Source organism: Limulus polyphemus, unplaced genomic scaffold (genome assembly GCF_000517525.1).
Source record: "Limulus polyphemus unplaced genomic scaffold, Limulus_polyphemus-2.1.2 Scaffold2909, whole genome shotgun sequence".
Taxonomy (NCBI): domain Eukaryota; kingdom Metazoa; phylum Arthropoda; class Merostomata; order Xiphosura; family Limulidae; genus Limulus; species Limulus polyphemus.
Window position 1 is genome coordinate 1,874 of NW_013668519.1, and position 10,564 is coordinate 12,437.

The 10,564-nt window shown below is 32.0% G+C and overlaps 1 protein-coding gene across 1 annotated transcript in view; it reads right to left on the reverse strand.

Moving 5' to 3' along the window:
- Positions 1 to 1,935: 1,935 nt before the first annotated feature.
- Positions 1,936 to 10,564, reverse strand: part of LOC106468191 — a 133,116-nt gene continuing 124,487 nt past the window's right edge. Inside the window, exons 20-22 of the mRNA XM_022396510.1 lie at positions 9,707 to 10,021; positions 9,334 to 9,591; positions 1,936 to 5,286 (exon numbers count right to left, since the gene is read on the reverse strand). Of these exons, the coding sequence (XP_022252218.1) occupies positions 5,075 to 5,286; positions 9,334 to 9,591; positions 9,707 to 10,021 (785 nt within the window). The 3' untranslated portion in view covers positions 1,936 to 5,074. The remainder of the gene's footprint in view (positions 5,287 to 9,333; positions 9,592 to 9,706; positions 10,022 to 10,564) is intronic.

A 10,564-nucleotide genomic window follows, 5' to 3' on the forward strand; every position in this document is an offset into this window, starting at 1 on the left:
ATAAATGATCAATTTTGTTCTAATCAGTGTGGTAGGTTTTTTTTAAATATACTAGGTTATGTTATAATTTATCTATTTTCTTGCTAGGTAAATAACATATCTGGAAAAAATTGGAAGGGGGGGGGGAGCCATCATTTCATGGATTATCTTATGGTCCTGTACCAAAACACTATTTGAAACCAGTGATTTAAGGTTATTTTAATAGATGAAATCTATAAGAATTATATTATGGTGGTACCATACTGGACATTGTACCATCCATTGCAAAAATGGCATTTTTAATTTGAGAATCTGCTCTAACTTCAACACTGCATCTTTGGGCTTTACTATGCTGTTAGTCTCACAAAATATTGAAACTAATATTTCTTATGTATGATTCAAATACACCTTTTTGAAGATAATTGTACTATTTTGCTCTTTTTTTTATGATTCCCCGTCAATGCCGTAATCAACCGTTGAATCTCCAGTTCAGCTGGTATGTTTCAAATCGATTGGAATATCTTCCCTCATCCGACCAGGACCCATGATTTAGTTTAATCACTACTCTTAAACCACCACATCTAGAATTGATGTGGATCAAGTAAAGTAAAACAATGTAACAAAGATACACGCTTGAAATGGATGCCAAGCTGGCTCGTGTGGCAGGTGTTAATTTATCTGTTTAACGTTAAGGAAATTGAAAACCTAAGATTACAAGTTAACGTTCATAAATATAGTATTAGAAATTGAGCCCTTGAATTTACTAGTAATGATTTTATAATTATTAAAAATCAAGAGAAATAATAGGTGTCATTTTTAAAGCTTTGCTATTCCGATTTGGTAAAAACATTATTCCGTGTATATGTTTTCTCAGCTTCAGATACAGCGTTAGGTTGTCTGAGCACATTTTTTTTTCTCTCCCAAATTGATGTAATTTGCTATTACAAAAGTATTTTTTTTGTGTCTAATGGCTTGATTTATAACAAATTAATAGGGTTATTGAGTGACCAAAGCTTATAAATTTAAGTACAATAAAAAAGGCTGATAGATAAGATGTTTTGTTCCTTATAAAACATTCATCATGTTGTAATAACAGTCATGTCAATAAATTCATGGAGCAGAATTTGAATAGTAAATATTGAAACACAAGTTATATAACTGAATAGCAGTGTATGTAGTTCACCTTTGTAATTGAAAAGGTGATTTTAAACTGGTGTATCATAAACAAACTTTTGGGCTGCATGCCATTTAGACAGTTTCTCTTCTACAGTACTGAACCTAAATTTAGTGAAAGTTTTTATAAATCACATTTATAGGATTGTACACAGTTATTCTTTGTTAAACAAAAAATAAGTGGTGTTAATGAATTGAACAGATGCTTTATTGATAGGAGTATCAGTATAATGTTGGATGTGCCAAAAAAAACAGAGTTAAAGAAGTTACCTTGTACTGGGCAACAACAATGAGAAAAAAAATTTTACCCCCTGGGCACATATTAGATGTGTGTTTAAATTCATTCTATGAATAAACAGTTTACTTCATCGAACAATGTCCTAAAATATGCGGTCACTTGTTATCCATAAAATCACACATCTTTGTTGTGTAGGCTCCAGTACAAGGTGACTGTCTACCTGTAGAAAAGTACACTTTTATAAAATCAGAACTTGTCAAGCATTGCATAGTATCTTGGACAAAATATAATGTTACTGTGATTATAGACAACTCTGGAGCTGTAGATAAGAAGCAAGTAAGAGTCTGATGATTGTAAATGTTAAAGCAGTAGAATTTGATGCCATGACTTCTCAAACAGTAAGCTGACTATAGTTTTAATTTACTCTCCTAATTATTGAAAAAATAAAACTTCAGTGGGACTTGCCAAGAAAAACTCTGGCTGAAAATTTAAAAAAAAAGAAACTTTTAAATGTCTTGGGGTTAAAAAGTTAATCAAAGCCTACATAATGCTGACACAGTGATGTTTATTAAACCACACACAAACACACAAAAAAAAACTATTCCCAAGGCAAGACATCACCAGGATGATCTTGCTATACAATGAAATGTACAAAAAAAAAAAATTAATGGTATCACACACAGGTTGCTGAAATTGTTCTTACTTGACAGAAGGCACAGAAAAAACACCAAGCGCATAATCAAATGATACAATAGTTTTGTATTATACGTGATTTTAAACTATTTGACTGCCAAGTGCTATAACAAGTAATAGATATTTCTGGAGAAAAAAGGATTTTTACACCAGGTAAATTCTTCCTTCCAAAAAACACAAATAAAGAGCTGTGTTCACGTTTATTAGATAACAAAACAGTTCACCCTATCTGGTTTGTAAAATAAGTGCTTTACAATAAATCATCACCCTCATTCTGTGCCTTGTGAACACAATGCGATATTAAATGCAATTAGTTCATAAAACAAGAGCACAAAACATTTAACAACCTTTAAGAAATTATAGTTAAAGACTAACAAATAGTACCCGATCATTTACTCATAAGTCAGGGCTTTAAAAGTTCCTCCCCAGATGCTTTTTACAAGGAAATGCTATCTTATAAATATTTCACATGGAAAAGATTCATGTCAAATGACAAAATTACAATTAAAAAAAATTCCAAATGTTTCACTAAAAAACACAAATAAAAACGAAAACTATTAACTTTTAATTCTTGCATTTAAAATACTGCTAACAGAAACTTCATCACATAAATTTGTTTCTACAAAGTTGTACATGTATGTTAAATCTACTTTACAAGATCTGTTGACAAGATCATTCTTCTGTTCCATAAGCTAGGCCTAATATATATATAAACACAACTTACTAGTGTTTGTTTAGTAATCTTTACTACTGTTTGTCACAAAACCAACCTGTTCTTGTACAAATTGGAAAGTACTCATACAAATTTACACCATAATATACATCTATATATACACTCCTGTAATATACCAACCTCCCGGAAACATAATCACTTCTATTTTTTAATGAAGGGCTAAAGACTATGAAACAGTGTTCCCTAATTTACTGCATTTCTTCTGGTGGATCTACAGTTATAAATAACGTTTGTAATTTTATTCTATGTAGCACACACTTTCCTGCATTACTTGTAAGAAATTGAGAAATACCCCTCCAAAAAATACATAAAGTGTTTAAACACCAACACTCAGCTTTACTAACAAAGATGCCAGAAAGAATACTGATGGTTTATGTTAAAACAAGAAAATAGATTCAAAGTAGCAAAAACTCAATCTTTACAAGACATATATAAACTAAAATAAAAAAAACGGTTACTCAAACATAGCACAAGCTTAATATACATTATCTCATAAAAATAGATCTCTCTACTTAACATATTTTATAATCTCTCCTTCCCATCATTTGACTAACTTTAGATTTGTTTTTTTTTGTACAATGCATTGTAATCAAACACATGATGACCATGAAAATAAAACTATCTAACCAGATATAGAAATGTGACTTCAATCTCTATTTCTGCAGAGTATTTAGTGTACTTTTATCACTACAGATAACAAACAATGCAGCTAAGGAACAACCGATTTGTATCACAGATTTTAGGTTCAGTACCTGAACACATAACAAAAGTAACACTAGAACAACTATACAAATGTCACTACAATTATTAGAATATTAAAGTTTAACTGACATACACTGTAGCAAGATTACCTTAACTCACATGTAGAAGCAGCTCAAAACAGTAGAATAGACCATACAGTTATCTAGACTACAGGTAATAAAAGTACACCACATGGTTTATTGATCAATTTATATTCAGCACAATAAATCCTCAACACAATCAGTATCAGAGAATGACAACAAGGAAACAATCCTTTACTTTGTGTTATCACAAACACCTTAATACTTTGTAACAGAAATGTCACCTCACAAGACATAAATTTACAGCACAATTTGTGGCACCAGAAGAAACATACACCTCAGATTATTAAGATTTAAAATAATATATCTAAGAGATTCATTTAGTTACTTATTTCTAGGTTGTTGTAAAAATGAAAAAAGATATACAAAGTTGGTTTCCCGATGTCATTGTGACATGTAAATAAAGAAAAGTAATTTAGATAAGATTCATACAGAACATTTACTTCATACCATTATGAGAAAACACAAAAATTAGATAACAGGTTCACACAACAAGTTTGTATGTTAGGGTGACACTAAAAAATATGTAACATCAGTTAACAGGTTAACACAGAATAATTACTTCCTGTTGTTTGTATGACATTTACACTGAGACAATAAAAGTAACTTATATAACAGATTCACACCAAACAGTTACTCATTAGCATTACAATGATACTTAAGTTGAGAAAATACAATATAGATAACAGATTCGTAAAGAACATTTAGTTCATAGCATTGGGATGACATTTAGGTTGGGAAAATTAAAGAGTAGTGTATATAACTGTCACTTCCTAGTTTTAGTATAGCATTCAGGTTGAGAAAATAAAAGTAACCAATAGAAGGTTCTCACCCAAAACATCTACTTCGTAGCATTAAGATGACACTGAAGTTAAGGAAGTAAAAGTAATTTAAATAATAGATTCACACATGTACTTCATAGCATTAGAATGACACTTAAATTGAGAAAATAAAAGTAATTTAGATAACAGATTCACACAAAACATGTACTTCACAGCATTACGATGACATTCAGGTTGAGAAAATAAAATATAATGTAGGTAACAGATTCACACAGATCAATTTTATTTTCTGGTTTTAATATGAGAAAGGCTGAGAAAATATAAATAATGTAGATAATAGATCCACAGAGAATATTTGTATTAGTATGACACTTCAGTTGAGAAGGTAAAAGTAATGAGTGTATAAAATCCACAGAGAATTTTTGTATTATCTGGTGCTAGTGTGACAACTTTACAAACGAAAATTATGAGATAAATTTACATAGAACATTTCTATTTCCTGGTGTTAGTAATAACTCTTAACATGGAAAAATTCAAGAAGAAAGTACAGGCCTTACGTATTACCATTATTTCTTAAGCTCCAAGGTAAACATACAAAATTAATAGCTTTATCTCTGCTCATAGTCTTGAGAATTTAATGATGAACAGATGCAGCTTGCTGCTGTCGTTCTAACTCTTCAACCAAGTATGCTCTTTGGTGAGGAACTGGTGGCATGTCTGGCATCTGCTGCTTTAGTACATCACTTCCAAACCATTTTGTTAAGTTGACAGGCGACTGTCGATTGGCAGCACCCTGGACTGGCATAAGATGTTGTCTTCCCAAACCAGGCAGGTTACCAAAACTTTCTAAAGGAATTCAATCATGACAGAAAATACATTTATATCACTAGTGAAACAGGAATAACCTTCTACATTACTTCTTTCTCAACCTGAGGTTAATTTTCACACAGTGTTTTCTTTCTGCATTAATTCAACCATAGTGCCATGCTAACCCCAGGAAATACAGATGTACTTATGTTATCATAATGTTACTAATGAGTCAAAATCAAGCACCAGTTGTTAGTGGCACTCCTAACTTAAACCCCATGTCTGCTGTCACTGGAGTTGGAGGTGGGTACCACTGGTATATTTTTGTCTCATACCATGTCAGAAGGGTAATGTCTTGTCACATCTCTGATAACTAAGTCTTTACCATATTGGGAAAGGTGGTATCTTGTCAGGTTTATGAAAACTATAACTCTGCAATGTCAGGAAGAGCAATAACTTGTCAAATCTCTTAAGAACTACTTTACCTTATCAGAAACAGTATCTAAGAACTAGTCCTTTACCTTGTCAGAAAGGGTATACATTGCCAAGTCTCTGAGAACTATTCCCCTCCCATGTCAAAAAGGGTAATATTTTGTACTTTTTTTTTTTACTACTAGCTTCATGTAGCATTAGGTGTGCTTATTTTACCACTAACTTTATAAGATGAATTTTTAATTTCTTGGGGTTTAAGTATGCAAATGAAATTTGACAATTTCAGATGAAGAAAAGTATTTTCAATCTTAACATGAAAATCAATTTGCACTCACAGTAGTCATGACTCTGGCTCCATATGTTCACAGACAAATTTTTTTTGTAAAAATACTTCATTCCAAATTTTATTTTTTTGTCTACAAAAGGCTTGTAATGTTTACTATTACCTTGCCATAGTTTGTGAAGATGCATAAAACACATTAAAAGTTATAGTATGGAAACTGGTGGTTAGTTTAGGGTTACTGTTTCAGTTGCATCAATCAAGCATGTAGTGAGGGAATTAATGGAAGCATCATTATGGTACAGTAACACAGACATTTAGAAATTGGCATTAGTGGAAACATGATTATGGTACAAAGAATTCCTGAAATTAGTATTGTTGCATCAGCGAGGTCACGTGACTAGTATCACGCCACCTCTTTCTAGAAATATCTTGTTCCTTCAAGAATGCTCTAGCATTTACTAGACATGTGTTAGTCTTGTATATATAAGATGTTCACAATGTGATGGGACAACAGGGTAATGAGTAATTGAACTGCAGTCAGAGAGTGTGTAATTGAATGGAGTATTGTTGAAGTCGAGCTCGTGAGACGCGAGTCATAGCGTTTGTTATAGAGCGACTGTTGAAATTAAGTGTATCGTAAAGTTGTATTTGGAAAGAATAAACCAGTTTTATTTAAGAAAGGACTTGTGTTGCTAAAGTTTCGTTGGAACGAAGTTACGGAAAATTAACTAACGAACAGAGACGTAACAGTATTAATGAAAATGTCATTGTTTTACAAATACCTTTAAAGTATTTGACCAGTGCATGTCATGTCTCGCAAGATAATAGCTATCTTGTTCCTATGAGATGGTTTTTATTTGTTACACAGACTATAAACATTATACTTCAGCTATCATCCTTGTAATCCTTTCAGGTCCAGTGTCCTCCTTGAACTACCTTGCCTACCTCCTGACCCTCCAGCAGCAACAACAACAACAGCGAGGACTAGACATCAGACAAGTGCAGGCCCTGGCTCAAGCTCGGGGGATTCATCCATTGGCATTTCAACAACTTCAGCTCTAAAACCTCCTGAATAAATATCAAATGTTTTTTCAGTAAAACTTTATATTTTCTCTATCCTAATTCTATATGCATTTGGGTCAATTTGACCAACCTTGTAACTAAATAAATCTAAATTACCCTTTTTTCTTTCTAGAATGAGTGCAAATTGTAGCATGAAACAACAACTGTTTATCCTAAATAGTTTAAAGCTTGTGATAATATATACCTGTTTATACATAATTTTATTGTTTTATTTCCCTTTAATTCATGTCTAACTAATAATCCTGCCACACAAGTTGTAAATCACTCGGAGAACGTGTACAGTAGAACATCAATTAACAAGCACCTTCAAACAATGGACACCATGCTATTTAGGGCAGACCTTTTCAGCCTCTTTCTTTTTTCTATTATTTGTAATCAAAATAAGTCCTGCAGTATCGGGCACCTCAATATTCCAGATTAAGGGCAGTGTCTTTAGTGTTGTTCTCTAGACAGGTACTTAAAGTGAGCACTAAATTCCAAGCACCCCACAAGAATGTTAACCAATATTCAAACTCTTGCAATGTTTATTAGATCAGCTCCAAACTATATACTGTAATAAATGTTTTCAGAGATTCAAAGTGCAATTTTACTACTCTGGGGCATTCTCTTTGTATCTATAAGCTGATAAATTCCACATCATGTTCTCATGGCTGGGGTCATGTTGACTTAATTTTGTACACGGGTTTTGTTGCTCTTAAGAGTATAATATTACAGTGTCTCATAACAGTTTAATGACACAGCAGTGATTTATTGCTTTCATATTTCTACTTCAGTTATTGACAGTAAAATAAACACGGGAAATAAATTTGAGATGTTTAACAGTTCAAACTCTGAAGAGAAGTGCTTTGAAACTTTGTGACCAATAATACCCATTTTTGATATTAAGAGCAACTTGCTATAGAGGGCAGTTGGAAGTGTGCCCTTAATGTCAAGGTTCGACTGTATCTCACATTACCATATTGAAGATGTAATGCATGAACTGCTAGTGAGCATATCTTGTGAATAAGTTTGATTATATCTCTTTCATTATCTTACTAATACTTTTCTAATTTTTACATGTTAGTTACTTTTAATATAATAAATAAGGAATTGCATAAAAAAACAAGAAATATATTACCTACCTATGGCTTCTTGTTTCTTTGCTGTCAGTTGCTTTTTTTTATATTAATGGTACTTGTGCACTAAATTTTTATTTAATTGAATAACACACCTATGAAAACAGAATAATAACACACACAAAGCAAACAATGTTCTATAATTATTATAATTTAGCTGGCTTTCTAACTATGGCATAAGAGCCTGTTGATCTAAACACTGCAAGAGAAACTTTTAAACTGAAGATGAAATAGGCATTACTCTGTACAGAAGAAAATGTAACATAATACATAATTTGGTAGATTAAAACACTGGCTTTCTGTTGGTTATAAATAATATAGTATAAAAATCAGAGAACTATTGACAATTTGTGAAAACGAAATGTGACAGGTGGGCATGGGAAGTGAATCTAATATTCTAGTGTATGACTCCATAGACAAATAAGATTGAAGACTATAAAAGCTATGCTTTGCCTTAGTAATATCTATATTATAATGAGTAATCTACATTAAATTTCACACTTTTTAGATTGGTGGTAATTAAATTAGGGAAGACCTAGAGAACAAATATAAATTCTTGGATTAGGGGAGATTAAGGATTTTTAAAAAAATATTTCCTCATAAAATCAAGAACTTAAAACTTGTGTATTAAAATTTGATTTATAAGCTATGTTTTGATGTCAAGTTTATTTGTATACAGTGATAATAATGTAGCTTAATTAAATTTTGAATGTGGCTCTGTAAAAAAATTGTGACATGTACACTTCGACCTACTCATAGTGAGAGGGTTAACAATTTCGTGATGCATTTTCAACATAATTATACATCACTAATGCCAATGTCTAAACATCTGCATTACTGTACCATAATAATGCATGTATTATTAGTTGTTTTTAGGCATCTTTATACCATAATGATGTTCCTTTAATACTAATTTCATGATATATTTGTACTATAATCAAGTTTCTACTGATACCAATTTCTAAACATTTGAGTTACTGTTATATAATGGGGTTTCCATGTTTGCTTTTCTTTCAAATTTAAAATGTATACTTCAAAATTTCAAGTTGAATCAAAATTTAGACTAGCTTTTTTTTCATTCTGATCATGGAAGTCAGTAGATTGTTTCAATAACTTACAACCAAGACACCATAATCACAGGAAGTTTACTACCTGAGGGAAACATATACATACCTCGAACATTATGGATGTTCATGTTGTTCTGGAAAAAATTACGAAGCAACATGATGTTAAGATTAGGACTAAGACCAACACTTCCGGGTCTAACCAAGTTATTATTCAGACTGGCAGGTGCACGAGGACCCATACAAAAGGATGTTGGAGGCATGGGAGAAGCATTTAATTGTCGCTGGGCTGCAAGAAGAGCCTGGGCTTGTTGGTGCTGAAGCAAGCGTTGTTGTTCCATCAGTTTAACAAAAGATTCCTTAGCAACTACAAATAAATAAAAATTCATAAAGTAACACACATGACTGTTTGACTGAATTACTCAAACTTTTACCAAAAACAACTTAAGTACTCATCACATAGAAAAAGAAAACAAACAAACTTGATTGTGTTGGGCCTAAGAAAGGTTTCCGAGGACCAGCACCAATCTTGCTTCCTCCTCGACCAAAGTGGTCAGCTGCTGTACTCTGACTTGAAGATCCTTTCAAAATTGGTCGGCCAGGTCCACACAGTGCTTGACTACTGGTTGCAAGTGCTTGCTGTTGTTTTTGTCGTTGATCACCATTAGTAGCATCATTTCTTTGGACTCGTGTTGGAGACAGCTGGCTGCTCACAGTCACAATAGGTACAGTACTGATGTTGAGACTTTTCTTAATGGGAAACACTGCTGGCTGGTTAGCCTTTTCAACAGGTGATTCTAAAAGAATAAAAAAGAAGTAAGGATAATTATTAAAAAGACTGTTAATTGATAAATATATTTGCATAACTACATGAAAGCACTTTATGTAGGTCTTACCATGCATTTTTATCTATTTATTGAAGAGACTTAATAACAAGGTTAACTATTTATTGAAGAGACTTAATAACAAGGTTAAATACTTATTGAAGAGACTTAATAAAAAGGTTAACTACTTATTGAAGAGACTTAATAACAAAGTTAACTACTTATTGAAAAGACTTAATGACAAGGTTAACTATTTATTGGAGAGACTTAATAACATGGTTAACTACTTATTGAAAAGACTTAATAACAAGGTTAACTATTTATTGAAGAGACTTAATAACAAGGTTAACTATTTATTGAAAAGACTTAATAACAAGGTTAACTACTTATTGAAGAGACTTAATAACAAGGTTAACTACTTATTGAAGAGACTTAATAACATGGTTAACTACTTATTGAAGAGACTTAATAACATGGTTAACTACTTATTGAAGAGACTTAATAACATGGTTAACT